The sequence below is a fragment of the Sorex fumeus genome, unplaced genomic scaffold, assembly GCF_029834395.1.
Source record: "Sorex fumeus unplaced genomic scaffold, SorFum_2.1 ptg000122l, whole genome shotgun sequence".
In the NCBI taxonomy this organism is placed as follows: domain Eukaryota; kingdom Metazoa; phylum Chordata; class Mammalia; order Eulipotyphla; family Soricidae; genus Sorex; species Sorex fumeus.
This window is the reverse complement of record NW_026606179.1, coordinates 39,813,266-39,831,129: the sequence shown is the minus strand read 5'-3', so window position 1 is coordinate 39,831,129 and position 17,864 is coordinate 39,813,266. Positions and strand designations below refer to the sequence as shown.

The 17,864-nt window shown below is 58.3% G+C and overlaps 1 protein-coding gene across 1 annotated transcript in view; it reads left to right on the top strand.

The window, feature by feature from the left end:
- Positions 1 to 16,976, top strand: part of CNGB1 (cyclic nucleotide gated channel subunit beta 1) — a 38,954-nt gene extending 21,978 nt beyond the window's left edge. Inside the window, exons 11-18 of the mRNA XM_056137138.1 lie at positions 1,267 to 1,408; positions 3,153 to 3,312; positions 4,911 to 5,008; positions 5,098 to 5,181; positions 7,991 to 8,109; positions 8,318 to 8,464; positions 12,768 to 12,984; positions 16,654 to 16,976. Coding sequence (XP_055993113.1) covers positions 1,267 to 1,408; positions 3,153 to 3,312; positions 4,911 to 5,008; positions 5,098 to 5,181; positions 7,991 to 8,109; positions 8,318 to 8,464; positions 12,768 to 12,984; positions 16,654 to 16,941 — 1,255 coding nt within the window. The 3' untranslated portion in view covers positions 16,942 to 16,976. The remainder of the gene's footprint in view (positions 1 to 1,266; positions 1,409 to 3,152; positions 3,313 to 4,910; positions 5,009 to 5,097; positions 5,182 to 7,990; positions 8,110 to 8,317; positions 8,465 to 12,767; positions 12,985 to 16,653) is intronic.
- The last annotated feature ends 888 nt before the right edge of the window (positions 16,977 to 17,864 follow it).

The following is a 17,864-nucleotide window of genomic DNA, read 5'->3' as shown; positions in this document are numbered from 1 at the left end:
GTCACAGAGCCCAGGGCCCCAAATATCTCCCTTTTATGAAGGGCCTGGGTGTGACCTGGGAGTTCTTCCGTAGCGGGAACCTTCATCCTGGGGGGGGGGGGGGGGCGGTCATGTTGCTGACGCCCCAAGACGGTCCGCCAAAGGGCACTGGCTCTGGATGTTCCATTGGTGGCTTTGCTACGACCCCTCCCAGTTCCGAACTGCTGCAGGCGGCGTCGCACGCCCTCTAGTGGTGATGACTGGTATAACAGGGCCTCCCGACTGCATGGGGTGCTGGGTGCCGAAAGAGGGGTAGCCGGGGGACCCAATAGCCCTGCCCAGTCACACCCGCTACTCCAGCTCCCCCTCTCCCAGCGTCCGCTAGAGTGACTTGCCTGTCCCCGCCAGCCAATGGGTGACCCATGCCAGGACGGTGAGGGTTCTGGACGCTGATGTTTCCTGAGAGGCCACCACATGCCAGGGGCACCACTAGCCCCTCACTTGATCCTCACGGCCACCCTTTGAGGGGTTACTAACTCTGCAGCCCCCTCAGGGTGGGGGTGGGGGGAGTTGATGCTGGCACAACTCTGGCGCCAATTCCAACAGCTGGGGGTGACACCCTCCCTTGGAGGCCTCCATTTCACCATCTGGGCCTAGGGAGGGTCCTAGCCAGTGGCCTTCGGTGTAATTTTCCAAGTGTGTGGAGCCAGAGAGATAGGACAGCAGCTGAGGTGCTTGCCTTGCACACAGTTTCAGTGCCCAGCACCCCGGGGGTCCACAGAGCTGGCCAGAACAGATCCCTGAGCACAGAACCAGGAGTCAGCCCTGAGCACCACCGGGTGCGGCCCCCAGAACTAAAGCCGAAGCAAAAAGCAAAAACAAAAGAAAGACAACTCAAATCCGTGGGTGCTTTTGCTCCTACTGTACAAGAATCTGGACATCAGGAGAAAAAGGGGGATGGACAGGGATGGGCATGGGAGGGAGTGGACAGGGGTGGACATGAGAGGAGTGGACAGGGGTGCTTCTGGCATCTGTGGGGTCCTTGGCTGCTGCCAGCCATCTCCCCGCGCGCCCACCCTGGAAATGGGCTGACAGAGAGTCTGGGACGGGGTCACCCCTGACCCAGATCCAGCCTGGATCTCCCAGGCAACCCTCAGTGCTTTGCGGGGGGCGGGAGTTAGGGCTCGCTTCCCAGCAGAAAGGGAAAGCTGTCTGCCCTGTGCCCGCCTCTCGGAGCCAGCACAGGAGAGGGGGACTGCCCTGACCGTCCCTGCCCTCCGCTCCCAGCTACGTCCGCTGCTTCTACTGGGCCGTGAAGACCCTCATCACCATCGGCGGCCTGCCCGACCCGCAGACGCTCTTCGAGATCGTCTTCCAGCTCCTGAACTACTTCACGGGGGTCTTCGCTTTCTCCGTGATGATCGGACAGGTAGGAACCCGCCCGGGCTGCCTCCCTACCCCTCCCACCCCTGCCTGCAGGGCCCCCCCTCTGTTCCCATTCCCGTGGGGTTGAGCCCAGGAGAGAGCACTGGGCTGAGAGTCAGGTGCCCGGAGCGTTGGGCAGACAAGAAGGTGAAGGTGAAGGCGGCGGCCCTGGAGGTCTCTCCCGGAAGCATCAGTTGGTCCCTTCGGTGCAGCGTGGGCGGCTGGGATGACCAGCTTTCTGCTCTACTTGGGTTTGTTTCTGGGGGAGGGGGGACACACCCGGCAGTGCTCAGGGGTTCTTCCTGACTCTGCACTCAGGAATCACTCCTGGCGGTGCTCATGGGATGTCAGGGATCGAACTCAGGTTGGCAACGTGCAAGGCAAGTCCTGAACCAGCTTCAGCCCCCGAGTGGCTTCCAGAAAGGCTGAGCGTTGAGTTCATATGAGAAAGCCCGGGGGGTCTCTATTGTAGGGGGATACACCCTACGTTCCAGCCAGTGCAGGGGCCATGCTCTGCTGCCAGCTACTCCCCGGGCTCACTCAGGATGGATCGGGGTGCGCCCACCATGGCCTCAGGAGGGGTCCAAGGTCCCAGCATCCCCCTCAGGACTTGCCCTCCAGGGTGGCCTCAGCACCACCTTCCTGTCCCCCACACTGGGGGTGAAATGTCACTGTCAGCAAAGCCTCTGTGTGTTGGGAGGCGCCTCAAGAGTTCAGGGCTCATGCCCGGCTCACTCGAGACCCTGAATCCCTCCTGACACTGCTGGCCGTGACCCAGGGGTCCCCGAGTACAGGTGAGGGGAGTCGACTTAAAAAAAAAAGACTTGGGCGCATACCTGAGCCCTTGTGCTGCTTGCGCCCACGTGGCCGAGCACATGTGGGCTGAGCACATGTGTCGCCCGCATCTCCCCTCTTGAGATGTGTACTTTCATGCTTTCCTGTCTAATGCTAGGATGTGTGTAGGGGTTCTCTCTCTCTCTGCCCTTGGAGAAGCCCGTGTTCTCTCTTGAGTATGTTACTCTCTCACTCTCTTCCTCTCCAAAACCTCCCAATAAAATCTATTTATTTCAAAAAAAAAAAAAGACTTGGATTGGAGCAATAGCACAGTGGGTAGGGCGTTTGCCTTCTACGCAGCTGACCCGGGTTCGATTCCCAGCATCCCATGTGGTCCCCCGAGCACCGCCAGGAGTAATTCCTGAGTGCAGAGCCTGGAGTAACCCCTGTGCATCTCCAGGTGTGACCCAAAAAGAAAAAAAACACTCAAAACTGGGGCTGGAGCGATTGAACAGCGAGGAGGGCACTTGCCTCCCACACCACTGACCCAGGATTGATCCCCGGCATCCCATAGGGTCCCCCAAGCACTGCCAGGAGTTAATTCCTGAGTTGAGAGTCAGCAGTAGCCCCTGAGCATCACCGGGTGTGGTCCCCTTCCACCACCACCCCCCAAAAAGTTCCTTTGTGTGTGGACATGTGTCCCCATCCCACCCCCTCACTCAACAGCACCCCCCCACCCAGTCTGTGCAAAGGTGCATTTCAGGACGTGGATCGGGCTCAGGGGTGGCGTGGAGGGGAGTGGGTCAGCATGCATGCCCAGCGCCTCTTGGCCCTGGAGCACAGCTGGCCGACACTGAGCTGTAGGGTCTGAGTCTTGCTGGGAGGGGTGGAGGGGTCCTCAGCTCTGTTGGGAAGCCCCACCCCCGGCCTCCAGCAAGGACCCTGAGCTGACCCAACCACTCCCTTGCCCCCAGATGAGGGACGTGGTGGGGGCGGCCACCGCCGGCCAGACCTACTACCGCAGCTGCATGGACAGCACCGTCAAGTACATGAACTTCTACAAGATCCCCCGGACCGTGCAGAACCGGGTCAAGACCTGGTACGAGTACACCTGGCACTCTCAAGGCATGCTGGGTAAGACGGCGCCGGGCGGCCGCGGCTCCCCACCGGGGGTCCAGAGTCTCGAGAGTCAAGCCAGGGACCGCGGGACCCGCCCTGCGCTCATTTCCACCGCGCGGGACACGGGGTGGGAGGGTTGAAAGACCCCCAACTCCCAGCGCTGCACCAGAACCGGGAGCGGCCTGCAGCGCGGGGGCCGTCCGCTGGGGGCGCTGCTGAGCGCACTCAGTGCCCATCGCTGGAGCCCAGGTCCGGGCCAGGCGTGGCCTGGCAGCAGTGACCCCAGCTTCACCGAGGTCAGGGCCACACCGGAGGCAGCGGGAAAGGGGCGCACCGCAGGGCAGCTGGTTCGGAGCCAGGCGGTGCCTCTCCGACCTGCTCTTGCCCTCCAGCGTTTGCACCAGGCTCGCTGCTGGGCACTGAGGGCCTGATGGGGAACAGAACACGGGAACATGGAATCACGCAGGGGGACCCACAGGGGCCCGAGCACACCCCACCGGGGTGCATGAGCACAGGTCAGGTCAGACCCCCATTCCCCCAGCCTGGGCTGGTAGGTAAAATAGGCGTTGTAGTGATGGATGCCTTTGGGGGTTCTAAAATAGGCGTGGAAGCAACGTTCTGTGAGCTTGAGTTCCTGCAGATGTTCTTGCAGGGGCAGTAGGGAAGAGGGTTCATCCAGAACAGTTGCAGTAAAGGGGGTGACTGTGGGAAGGCACTGGGGCTGCTCCCCTAGGAGTTAGGTCTGGGGACTTTCAGGGCTGACTTCCTGGAGGAGGTGACATGGGTGTTGAATGAATAGGAGTTAGAGGCGCACTCGGGGCACTCGGGGTGTTCCTGGCAGAGGGAAGGGCATTTTTTTTTGCTTTTTGGGTCACACTCGGCAATGCACAGGGGTTACTCCTGGCTCTGCACTCAGGAGTTACTCCTGGCGGTGCTCAGGGGACCATATGGGATGCTGGGAATCGAACCCGGGTTGGCCGCGTGCAAGGCAAACGCCCTACCTGCTGTGCTATCTCTCCAGCCCCGAGAAGGGCATTTTGACACAGGGGAAAGGACTCTCCCATCTGCTGTGACAAAGGGAAGGTGTCCCGGGGCTAGCCAGCACAGTGCAGATTTATCCATGTGTGAGTGTCTTTGTATACATATGTATGTGAGTGTAGGTGTGGTTCTATGTGTGTTTGTATGTAGCTGTGTGAAAGTATTTGTGTCTGTGTATGTGTGTTTATGTGTGAGTGTGTGCGAGTATGCATGTTTGCGTGTATTTATATGTGTGAATCTGTGTGCTTGTATGTGGAAGTCTGTATGTTTGTGTGTGAGGATATATGTTTGTGTCTTTGAGCATGTTGTGTTTGTGTGAGCATGTATGTGTGTTTGTATGTATGAGTGTTCCTGTGTAAACATGCATGTTAGGATATGTTTGTGCATGTTTATATGTCTGTGTGTTTGTATGTTGTGTGTGCTTGTGTGTGGGCATGTGTTTGTGTGTTGTATGTGTGCATGTGTTTGTATGTTGCATGTGTTTGTATTGCATGCGTGTGTTTATGTGTGTGTGTGTGGCTCTGTGTGTTGGGGTGCTGGCTGCCCTCTGACCCTTGCCAGGGCCTCATTTGCAGACGAGTCGGAGCTGATGGTGCAGCTTCCGGACAAGATGCGGCTGGACCTCGCCATCGACGTGAACTATGACATCGTCAGCAAAGTGGCGCTCTTCCAGGTACTGCTGCCCGGCCCCGTCTGACCCCCTGACACCCCTCCTCCCGCGGGGGTCCCTGAGACCTGCGCCCTGACACCCTCCTCTTGCAGGGCTGTGACCGACAGATGATCTTCGACATGCTGAAGCGGCTGCGCTCCGTCGTCTACCTGCCCAACGACTACGTGTGCAAGAAGGCGAGTGGGGCTCTGCGGGCCCCGGGGGTCACCACCACGCATGGGGTGGCACAGGGAGCCCGGCATAGCCCCAGGGACATGAGCCCCAAGCAGTGACCGTGGGTGTGCCACATGCTTTCCAGAACATTCCTCGGGCTCCCTCAGCATCACCCTCACATCTGGGATGTGTAACTTTACTGAGAAGGAGTGTGAGGGCATGAGGAGGGCGCTGACTTACACGACCCCGGAACCACTTATGGCCCCCTGAACATCCTGACCCCTGAGCCAGGAGTGAGCCCTGAGCAGCCTGACCCCAGAGCCAGGAGTGAGCCCTGAGCAGCCTGACCCCAGAGCCAGGAGTGAGCCCTGAGCACCAAGTCAGGAATGAGCCCTGAGTACCAAGCCAGGAGTGAGCCCTAAGCACCAAGCCAGGAGTGAACCCTGAGCACCGGGCCAGGAGTGAGCTCTGAGCACAGAGTCCAGAGTGAGCCCTGAGCACCAAGCCGGGAGTGAGCCCTGAGCTCAGATTCAGGAGTGAACCCTGAGCACCATAGGAATGAGCTCTGAGCACAGCCTAAACACTCTGGTCCCAGAGCCAGGCGGGGGCCTGCAGTGTCTAGAAGCTAGAGGGTGTCTAGGCCCTTTCCTCTCCGCTTTCGGCATTCCAGGTGACTCCAAGGTCACTCAGTGCAGGGAGAAGTGGCAGATTCGAGTCACCAGCTTACCTGGCGGTGACACTGAGCTGGTATGTGTGTCAGGGGGAGAGTCGCCGGCACACCCCCTATAAGTCTCGGGAACTTTCCGCCCAAGGAGACCCCTGTCTCCAGCTATGTGCTCTATATTGCAGGGAAGGTTCTAGAAGCAGAGCACTGGAGAAGTGGGGACTGTAGGAGGCCGGGAATTTAAAACTGCAGCCCAAGGGGCTGGAGAGATGGTGGTTAGTTTGCAGTTAGCCTGGGTTTAATCCCAGCACCCCATATGGTACTCCGAGTCTCACCAGGAGGGACCCCTGAGTCAGAGGCAGAAGTAAGCCCTGACTGCAGACAGGCATTGTCCCCAAACAACAACAGCCCCAAAGGCCAAAGGGTGTTGGGAGCAGAAAAGGGACTTGATTGACATTGCATTTCTATGCAGCCTTGAGCAAGTGTCTTGCCTTCTCTGACTCTGTCCTCTGGGTCAAGGAGTGTATGGTCAGCATATGAGTGGAGGGGCTGTCAGAACGCAAAAAGAACTTCAAAACCATTTTTGAAAGTTCTGTGCCCACACAGCGGGCAGCAGACTCTCTTAAGAGGAGGGAGGAAGGACTGGACAATAGCACAGCGGGTAGGGCATTTGCCTTGCATACGGCTGACCCAGGTTCGATTCCCAGCATCCCATATGGTCCCCCGAGCAGCGCCACGGGTAATTCCTGAGTTCATGAACCAGGAGTAACCCCTGAGCATCACTAGGTGTGACCCAAAAAGAAAGGAAAAAAAGAGAGGAAGGAAGCTGAGAATGGTGTCTCAGCCCAGGGGCCGCCCTGGTGGGTCATTGGAGTGAAGGTGACCCCCACAGATGACCCCACACACAGGAGACCACGGAGATAGGGGGCAAAGCCTCTGCCTGTGTGCATAGGGGGTCACACCTGGCCTTGCTGCCCCAGAAACATCTCTCAGGTGTCCCTGAAGGTGATCAATGTGCCCACACCCACCCTCCATCAGCAGGTGACACGAGAGAGCGGCCCTGGGAGGCGCAGACAGGGGAAGAGCCCGCGGGTGGGGGGGGGGGGGGGCTGTCACCGTCCTTCAATCCCATCCCTGTGCTGGAATCTGGGACAGGGGCCCTGGTGTCACTAGTCTGAGGCGGCAACGTAGCACAGACCAGCTTCAGCCACAGAAACAGCATCTGTCCTGGGGCAGGAAGTGTCCGCAGAGCCGGTCCTTTGAGCCCAGAGGGGACGGCGCGCCCAAGCTCTTCACCTTCCTGGCAGGAGCCATCTTCTCCCGCCTCCGCTCTGCGCCTCGTGTCTCTCGGCTAGAGGGTGGGCATGCAGGGGCCCTACCCAGAGCCCCCCGGCCTCATCTATATATGATTCATGAGTCCGCTGGGTTTTGTTGCCTCCTGGGTGCAGAGGGGGTGGGACCCTCACCAGCGAATGTGCAGAAACCCAGTTCAACCCAGAAGGGCCAGGGCCACTGAACCAGGCCACCTGAGCTCACATCAGGCTCCCTGACCTTGAGGGAGCGAAGAGGGCCCTGAAGGATAAAGTAGCCCCCAGCCCCATAAGATGTATTTTATTTATTTATTTTGCTTTTTTGGGTCACACCCAGCAATGATCAGGGGTTACTCCTGGCCCATGCACTCAGAAATTACTCCTGGTGGTGCTCGGGGGACCATATGGGATGCTGGAAATCGAACCCAGGTTGACCACATGCAAGGCAAACGCCCTACCCGCTGTGCTATCGTTCCAGCCCCTCCTCGCCCCCACCCCTGCCCCCCGCAAGTCTTTAGAAAGGAGAGGCCCTTTTCCACTTGGTAGCTGGGATCATTCCATGGCAGCGGGTAGCTGCCCAGTGGGGGGCACCCATGCCCCAGGCCTTCCATGCAGGCCACTAACGGGGGCCAGGAGGGTCTCTTCACCTCCCCTCACCACCCTTCCCATCACACCTCTGGCTCCCATCACTTCGCTGGAGGCGGCCAAGCGAAGTCCCTTCCCGTTCACAGGGGGAGGCAGCACTGAGTTCCCCAGGGGCCAGGGCCTGGAATGAACATCAGCCCGGGTTCCCGCTTACCAATCCCCAATCCCTGCCCTGCCGCGGCAGTGATGGAGGGACCCGTTCTTCCGTTGCAGGGGGAAATCGGCCGCGAGATGTACATCATCCAGGCCGGCCAGGTGCAGGTCCTGGGCGGCCCCGATGGGAAGTCCATTCTGGTCACGCTAAAAGCCGGATCTGTGTTTGGAGAGATCAGGTCAGGAGGGCGCTGGGAGGGGGTGGGGCGGGCTTTGTTCTCAAGGGTCCCCATGGGCAAGGGGGCCTCCAAGACAGCAGCGAGCTCCCCGTTGACCCCTGGGGGTCCCCAGGCTTCCTGTGGAGCATGGTCCCTCGCCATGCAGCGGGAGGAGGTAGAGGTGAGGCCGCATCCCCTGAGGGGTTCATCTCCTGCTTCTCTGCCCCAGCTTGCTGGCCGTGGGGGGCGGGAACCGGCGCACGGCCAACGTGGTGGCCCACGGCTTCACCAACCTCTTCATTCTGGATAAGAAGGACCTGAATGAAATCCTGGTGCATTACCCCGAGTCCCAGAAGTTACTCCGGAAGAAGGCCAGGTATGTTGTGTGTTTTTATTTAAGGAAAAAACAAAAAACAAGGCAGGTCTGGGGAAATAGTCCGGAGGGCTGGCGCACAGCTTTGCAGAAGTCTGATTTTGATCCCCAGCACCGTGGGGAGTGCCTCCAGCTCACGGAGCCAGGAATAGCCCTTGGTCATGGGTATAGCCCAACCCCAGCCCTAGAAAACTCCGTCTCTCCCTCAGCCTGCGTTTCAGTACTCCAACAAAAACTCACACCTCGACCAAGTCAGGAGGTCAGGCTGAGGGGTAGTGCAGAGGTGAAAGCATGAGCCTTGCGTGTGGCTATGGCCATGTTCATGGTCCAAATGCTGGTACCACACGGGGTCTCCCAGCCCAGACCAGGTGTGGCCCCCGAGTCATGGGTCAGACACAACATTTAAAAATCAGAGTAAATTATGGATGGATTACATGTTTTATGGATGGATTTATATGTATCAGGAGATGGGGCCAGAGCGATAGTATAGCGGGGAGGGTGGTGGCCTTGCACACGGCTGACCTGGGTTCAATGCTGGACTCATCTTATATGGTCCTCTGAGCCCCACCAGGAGTGACCCCTGAGCATTGCTGGGTGTGGTCCCAAAAACAAAAATAAGTAAACAGGGGCTGGAGTGATAGGACAGCGGGTAGGGCCTTTGCCTTGCACACGGCCAAGCCGGGTTCGATTCCCAGCATCCCATATGGTCCTCTGAGCAACGCCAGGAGTAATTCCTTAGTGCATGAGCCAGGAATAACCCCTGAGCATTGCTGGGAGTGACCCAAAAGTCAAAATTAATTAATTAAGCGATAGCACAGCGGTAGGGCATTTGCCTTGCATGCAGCCAACATGGCCAACCCGAGTTCGATTCCTCCGCCCCTCTCGGAGAGCCTGGCAAGCTACCGAGAGTATCTCGCCCGCACGGCAGAGCCTGGCAAGCTCCCCGTGACGTATTCGATATGCCAAACACAGTAACAACAAAATCTCCAATGGAGACGTTACTGGGCCTGCTCGAGCAAATCGATGAACAACGGGAGGGACTTTACCTTTTTTAAACAACAAATAAACAGCAGGATCGTAACTATGCAACCATGTGCTGACCTCACCTCTCCTCAGACCTGAAGCTGCCACTGTCCCCCAGCTGCGTCCCTGTCCCTTCCAGGGCCTAGTTAGGCCCCTGCCCGCTACATCAAGCACCTTACTCTGGCCACACATTGGCCCGGGCACATACCCCTGGTGGCTCACTCTTGGATGTGGCTTAGTTAACACATGTGGCTGTGAGCTTGTCACTGTGTTCGCGCCTCTGATTCTGAGCAGGGCAGACTATCCCTCGGGGTAGGCCTGACGCTTCTCAGGATTGTCTGACCTTTCCCTACCAAGTCTGCCCACCAACCGCCCGTCTCCGGGACAGGGAAGGCCCGTCTCCACCTGTTCGGGTTTCACCCTTGCGATTCGCTCACTCCCTAAAATTGACTTGTTGCCCCCCACACACTGTGTCAATACTTGCTGCGACACAAGCAGAGGCTAGAAACTGTCCCCAGAGGTCTGCAAGGGCTGAGGTTGGACGCAGTGATGCCACTTGGGTTTCGGTTCATACCAGAAGCCAGCATCTTCGCGGGAGCCCAGATGCTCTGGTTCTCACATATTTGTGACCATTGGGGTCAATTTCACTGTGAGAAAGGGCCCCCCACTGGGACCCTATTTTTCTGGGGCAGCAGCTGGGGGGTGCCTCCGTGCAGACAGGAGTTGAGAGCAGCTAATGGTTGGTGGAGGGGCATACCCAGTCATGCTCAGGGTTACTAGCAGTAATGAGGGGGGACCCCTTGGTAAGGGGACATCAAACCCAGAGCTCCCGTGACTGCAGCCCACTGAGCTCTGTCCCCAGGGGCAGGCCCCTGGCATTCAGTGTCCCTGGATCAACATGGGGTGTTAGAGCAGGTGAGTGCAGGGGCTGGGGGCTTAGCTCACGGTCCTGGAGCATATGCTCTGTATGGAGGAGCCCAGGGTTCAATCCCCAACACCACCAGGTCCCCAGAGCATGTTAGAAATACCCCTTATCCCCACCAGCACCGCTGAATGTGGAAAAGAAACGTCTCTCTCTCTCTCTCTCTCTCTCTCTCTCTCTCTCTCTCTCTCTCTCTCTCTACACACACACACACACACGGTGGGTACCAAGCTGTTGGTAAAAATGGAAGGGGAGGCTTCCAGAAACAAGCTCCTCACATTCTCCAGGAGCACTGGTCACACCATTGTGGGGTTCTCCAGTGTATGTGTGTGGGTGTGGGTGTGTGTGTTAGGTCGCACTCGGCGATACTCAGGGGTTACTTCTGGCTCTGCACTCAGGAATCACTCCTGGCGGTGCTCAGGGGACCATATGGGATGCTGGGAATCGAACCCAGGTTAGCCGCGTGCAAGGCAGAGCCCTACCCGCTGTACTATCGCTCCAGCCCCCAACATGCTGAGTTTTTTCCTGTCATTTGGATCCACCCTCGGCATCTCCACAAATAGTCACACAGTGAGCTAGAGCCCCGTGACAGAGACGCGGGTGTGGGAGGCGGCTGACGGATGGCCGTGTTTGCCGCTCTTGCGGGACAATGCCCGTCTGGGGCAGTGAATAGCGACAGACGGCATTTCAGCATTTCAGCCGCTGCCTCTGATTAGATAAGCAGCCAGAAATGCCCTCATTCTTCAACAAACGAGCTTTGCCTGAAGCCCGATGAATGGAGTTGCCCATCAGCGGTCTGGCCTTGCTGGCTTGCTAGACTTTGTAGTGTGACAAACACCCAGTGGAAGGCCGGGGTTTTGTGTGATGGGAAACGCTACCCAGGCTGGGAGGAGCTGGACCATGCAGGGCAGTTAGGTCTGAATTGGAATTCACATACCCTGGACCCGTGCTCTCTCCCGGCCTCAGTTTCCCTAGCTCTCCTAGGGACAATCATCCCGGCCACGCCCATGGCAGTAGTATGGTCAGCATCCAAGAAGAAAATAACTTGGATGTGGCTTTGGATTCGCTTTGCTCTCAGGCACTAGGGTTTAAAGGGTGGGTTTGAATTCCGGCTCTGCTCTGTGACCATGAGAAAGTGAATTGCCGCTTCTGGGCTTTCCTCTCTTCATTTGAAATGAAGGGGAATTTCCAGCCTTCTGTGTGAGCACCGGTGCAGTGACACATGGTCCTGCAGGGGGCACAAAGGACCGCAGATGTAGTAGCTCGAAGCCATGCCTGAGCTCTGTCTCAGAGCACCCAAGGGCCAGAAGACTGGGGTAGCCCCTCGGATCTGCTCGAAGGCCGGGCTCATGGGCGTGCCCACAGAGGGGCCTCACCTCCACCTCCAAGACCACGTGGAGGCGGTTCCTGGCAGGTGGAGGACTGTGGTTCTGACTGTCTCCAGGTCCCTGCCCCTTGGTCCCCCCACGAGACCCCCTAGTTCACCAGAACAGGAAGGGACAGAGTCGGTGTGGTACAGAGATGTCAGCCCACTGGGATATAGGCACCATAGTGACCACCCGTCGTCCTGCTGTGTTCTATGGAGTGAACGCAGGTCACATGTCCTGCCCACCTGCAAGGGAAGGGAACCGCACAGAGGCTCCCAGGGGCCACCGACGAGTGTCTGCAGGGGGCTGAGAGCAAATCACACTTTCTCTGGGTATTTCCTGTGTGAACTTGGAAAACTCACTCAACCCCTCTGAGCCTCATCACCCGGGAACCCATGGCTCTAGCTGTTGCCACCCTCTGATGAGCGCTGTGCGGGACTCCTAGAAGCTCCTCCCCCTTAAGACAGCTCCCCCGTAAAGGGTTCTGCACACACACACACACACGCATGCACATGACACACGGAAACACTTGTGTACACACGAGAATCTCCTCGGGTTCCGCACACACATGCACACAGGCACATGTGTGTACACGAGTCTCTCCTTAGGTTCTGTACACGTACACACATGCATGCACACAGGCACATAGACACAAACCTCTTTTCAGGTTCTTCACACATGCATGTACTCAGGCACACATATGCACACATGAGCCTCTCCTTGGGTTCTGCACACACAGGCACACAGGCACACGTGTGGACACATGAGTGTCTCCTCGGGTTCTGCACACACACACACACACACACACACACAAGCACATGTGCATACACACAAGCCTCTTTGCAGATGCTTCACACACACACATACACACACGCAGGCACACAGGTGCACGCACAAGCCTCTCACTGGGTTCTGCACACACATGCACACGTGTGTACACACGAGCTTCTTCTCCCCGCGTGTGTATGATGCGAGTGGCACCCCTCTCTTCCAGGCGCATGCTGAGACAGAACAAGTCCAAGGAGGAGAAGAAGAGTGTGCTCATTCTCCCCCCACGCGCGGGCACCCCCAAGCTCTTCAATGCCGCCCTGGCTGCAGCAGGGAAGATGGGTGCCAAAGGCGGCGGCAAGCTGGCACACCTGCGGGCACGGCTCAAGGAGCTGGCAGCACAGGAGGCGGCGGCCAGGCAGCAGCAGCTGCAGGAGCAACAGGTAATGTGGGGGCACCTGCACCCGGTCACCCAGGCACCCGGGAAACCCAGTCACCTAGTCGCAGCACTATGGGGCCCAGGAAGCGGTTCCCCCATTCTGTCCCCCTTCTTTATGTCTGCCAGGACTAGCAGGTAGCAAGTGACAGAGCTGTCTCCAAGTATCTAGAGAACACGGGGAATGTTCTGGCTCAAGTCACGGCAAAGTCAAGGCAGGAGTCTGTACAGAGGGTCCCGGGGCAAGAAAAACTGGTCGTACCAGGGGCCGAAGTGATAGCACAGCGGGTAGGGCGTTTGCCTTGCATGCAGCCGACCCGGGTTTGGTTCCCAGCATCCCAGATGGTCTCCTGAGCACCGCCAGGAGTAACTCCTGAGTGTAGAGCCAGGAGTAACCCCTGTGCATTGCCAGGTGTGACCCTAAAAGCAAAAAAAAAAAAAAAGACTGGTTGTACCAACTTAAACTCTGCACTCTCAGTGACACTCCCATTCCCATACCACACCCCAATGTCTCCTGGTTTACTAACTCCAGCAGAACAAGGCCCTTTCAGGCTCAGCTTCTCCTTACAATGGGGTTCTGTCCCAAGAAACCCATTGTGAGTCCAAAATACTCTGATTCAGAGCTGCATTTAATCCTTCTAACCTGCTGGGACCTCAGAGTGTCTCCGTCTTCCTTTTGCACCACCATACAGGACCTCATGGCAATACAGGGACCACGGGGACCTTTCTCCCTGCGGTTCCAGCGAAAGTCCCAGGGCTCACAGTCATTGGACAGAGTTGGGTCCCCTGACAATTCCCGAGCCAATCCGTGTGGCCCTGGAGCTAGTGGATGGGGAGAGAACGGTCCCTGAGGGGAAGTCCTGTTTCTGATGCCGAGGCAGGCGCAGTGGGCTGTGGGCAGAGAGTGGCAGAGAGTGGCTCTTCCCAGCTGTCAGCCATGCGCTCATATTTAATATTGTGTCTGTGACAATTTACAAGATTTGAAAGGGAAAATCCTGCCAACAGACACAGTGCTGACTGCCCCCGCCCCCATAAATCTGAGGGGAATTTTAAAATTAGTTCCAGGGCTTTTTGTCTATGACTAATGCCAAGAATGCCAATTAGAATGATTGCACTAATTATGGTGTTTCGTGACAGTCCTCTGGGGAGGCTGCTGGGAAGGGGGAGATGGAATTAGGAGCTCAGCGGCAGGCCCTCGCGGGGAGGGGAGCGGTCCAGAGCCAAAGCAAAGCGGCTCAGCAAACCCATCTCCAGCCCGGCTGGTGGCTGAACCAGGACCTGCCCAGAGCTTTCATGGCGGGAGGCTGTTGGTTAACGTCAAAGCCACTTGGGGTTCCTCTTGACATTCTCCAGAAACGTCTCTGGGGGCCCCAGATTGCAGACAGACAAAGTCTCACTTACAGACTGTTGGGGCCAGGCTCAGCCATTGAAATGGGTCTTTAGGGCCTGGAGTGATAGCACCGCAGGTAGGGCATCTGTCTTGCACGCAGCTGACCCGGGTTCAGTTCCCAGCATCCCATATGGTCCCCTAGCACCGCAAGGAGTAATTCCTGAGTGCAGAGCCAGGAGTAACCCCTGTGCATCGCTGGGTCTGACCCAAAAAGCACTGTCACTGTCACTGTTCTCCCGTTGTTCATCGATTTGCTTGAGCGGGCCTAGTAACGTCTCCATTGTGACAATTGTTACTGTGTTTGGCATGTCCAATATGTCACAGGTATCTTGCCAGGCTTTGCTATGCGGGTGAGATGACCCAAAAAGAAAAAAAAGGGGGGGGTCTTTAGTGGGGCTGTACATGCAGACATGAGCCCTGAGAGTATCTGCACCAGGAGTATGACCCCAAATGTGAGCTCCCCCCACCCCGAGCAGGCCAGAGATGTTATCCATAGTGCCCAAGATGCCAACAATGAAAGGCATTTGCCCTGCCATTTAGACCCTCAAGAGCTGCCAGAAAGAAGTTCTTTTTTTTTTTAATTTTTATTAGTGAAACACCATGAGGTACAGTTGTAGATTTACAAATTTTTATGCTTGGGTTTCAATTATACAATGATCAAACACCCATCCCTCCACCAGTGCCCATTTTCCACCACCACGGGTCCCAGTATCCCTCCCACCCCCATCCCCCCATCCCCCCATCCCAACCTGCCTCTGTGGCAGGGCATTCCCTTTTGTTCTTTCTCTCCTTTTGGGTGTTGTGGTTCCAGCAAGATGTTCTTACACAGTGGCCCCAAGACCCAGGTTCGAATCCTGGCTCCCTCGGGGCCACTTGCCTCCGGGCCAGCTCCCCGGCATTGCTGAGCCCCAGACTCAGCCTGCTCGTGGGTGCCACACAGGGCTGTGGGGATGCCAGGGTACCCCGAGACCTCTCACCTTTCCATGAAAGCATGCTGAACTCGACCTCCCTTCCTGGGGAGTCTCTCCACGGGCGCTCAGGAACCCATCATCCTGGGCATGGTCTGTACGTGCTGCCTCAAATGCGTGTTGGCAGAGTTTAGGGAAGACGGGGGAGGGCAGAGAGGCACCCCAAGACCCAGAGAAACACCACGACAGAGGGAGGGCTGGGTCCCCGGAGCTGCCCGGGGCTCCCCCAGCCCCTTCCCTTCCTTTCTTTTTCTTTTTTTTTAATTTTTATTAGTGAAACACCCTGAGGTACAGTTGTAGACTTCCCCTTCCCTTCCTTCGCCACCCTCAGACTTGAGTCAGCTTCGAGGAGGTTCTTCTGCCTCTCACCTGGGGCTCAGGCACCCCAAGTGGGCTGGTAAATGTGGGGAGCACTCAGGCCTCCTCCTATGGGGTCTACTCCTACACCTCCATTCCCTTCCATCAGAGATGGAGTCAGACAGAGCCGTGGGGGGCATGGGGAACCACCATGGCCAAGGTTCTCACCACACCTGGGCTGTGGCCGGGTCCCCCTGGGCCCACAGGCTGGTGGCTGGAGACACCCATCAGTCTCTGACGGACCCCACAGCGTCCCCAGACCCCCAAGGCCTGCAGGGTTCCATCATCCCGGCTCCTAGCTGTGACAACACCCACCCTTTCTGCTCTGATCTGGGGCTCCCTGCCCCTGAGCCCACTGTAGGCTGCACTGGATGGGCTGAACCCACAGCCCCACCCCCACCCCATCTCGCTCCAGGTCCCAGTGACAAACAGCCAGGTGGGGCACGCAGCCCATTTGTCCCCTGAAAGTGGCCAGGCCATGGGGCTCCTGGCCTTCTCTGGTTTGCCTTGAGTGTTCCTGAGAGCTTTGGTCAGGGCGGGTCCCTGTACTTGGACTTCAGCCATGGCCCACATGCCCTTCACGGGATTTTTGATCCTTTAACCTCCCCAGAGTATATTCTTTTTTTTTTTTCTTTTTGGGTCACACTCGGCGTTGCACAGTGGATACTCGTGGCTCATGCACTCAGGAATTACTCCTGGTGGTGCTTGTGGGACATATGGGATGCTGGGAATCGAACTTGGGTCAGCCACAGGCAAGGCAAACGCCGCTGTAGTATATTCTATTTCTACTGAGTACCCCTCCTGTGCCTGCCGTCCCACCCCCAAACCCCACCCCTCAGATTTCATCCCTTCCGTGTTCTCTGCCTTCTTGGAGGGTGGGAGCAGACAGGGACAGGGAGGGGTCCAAGTCCCCAAGCCCGGAACGACTCCGCCTCACCAGTCACCCCTTACCCGATTCCAGGCCAAGGCCTCAGAAGGAGAAGCAGGAGGAGCCGCCCCGGACCAGCCCACAGCCCCAGCGGCGGCCGCCCCGGACCAGGCAGCCAAGGACCAGGCTGCCCCGGCCCAGGCCGCCCCGCCTGCGCCGGCGCCCCCAGAAGCCCCGGCCGCTCAGCCAGAGGCGGGCGGGGAAGGCGCGGCCGGACCCTCGGAGCCCTCGGTGCGGATCCGCATGAGCCCGGGCCCCGACGCTGGGGAGCAGACGCTGTCGGTGGAGGTCCCCGAGGAGAAGAAGAAGGACGGGGAGTGAGGCGCGGGCCGGGAAGATGCTCTGGGGTTCCCGACCTCTAAGCGCCCCAGCCCCCGAGCGCGCCCCAGCCCGTGTGCCCCAACCCCAGCGTGCGCCCCGATTCTGAGCGCCCCGGTTCTTGCGCGCGGACCAGCCTCTGTGCGCCCCAACCCCAGCGTGCGCCCGTCTCTGAGCACCCCAGCCCATGCGCGCGCCCCAGCCCCCGTGCGCCCCAACCCCAGCGTGCGCTCGTCTCTGACCGCCCCAGCCCCCATGAGCCCCAGCCCCTGAGCGTGCAACCCCAGCGTGCGCCCCGTCTCTGAGCGCCCCAGCCCACGCGCGCGCCCCAGGCCCTGCGAGGCCTCCCGCCCCTTCTGCGCACCCGCGTGCCCCGCCGCGCACCAAGACCGAGACACCCCACTATCAAAGGGGCAGCGACTCTGGTTCCCCGCAGCGTCCCAGCCCTGCCTGCAGGGCGGATCCCCAAGTTCAATTTCCTAACACTCATCCCGGAGCACCCCCACACACACCCGCATCCCCTGCTGCTCCTCTTTTAAGGAACAAACTCGGTGTCTCGTTCCCAAGTTGACGGTGGGGCGGGGGCGGGCGGGGGGGGGGAGGTGGAGAGGGACGACTCCCCCCACCAGGAGAAGCAAAGGGTTCTTGTATGTTTGGGGTATCCGCTCCCAAACGGTGCTCTCATGCGTAGAGAGGCTAGAAATCGTTTCTGCCGGAAGGAGGGCGGCTGCGGGAATGCGGTTCGGCTGGATCCCAAGTTTCTTTGCTGGGCGCGACGTGGTGTGGGAAGCGCTCCCCGCCCCCCGCACCCCTCCCCCGTTTCATCTGGGCCCCTCAAGAGAGAGAGCAAAGAGAGCAGGCTTCGTTTCTGTGCCCTCTTACCCTCTTCTCCTCAGCCAGGACCAATCTGTCACTTGCATTGACAC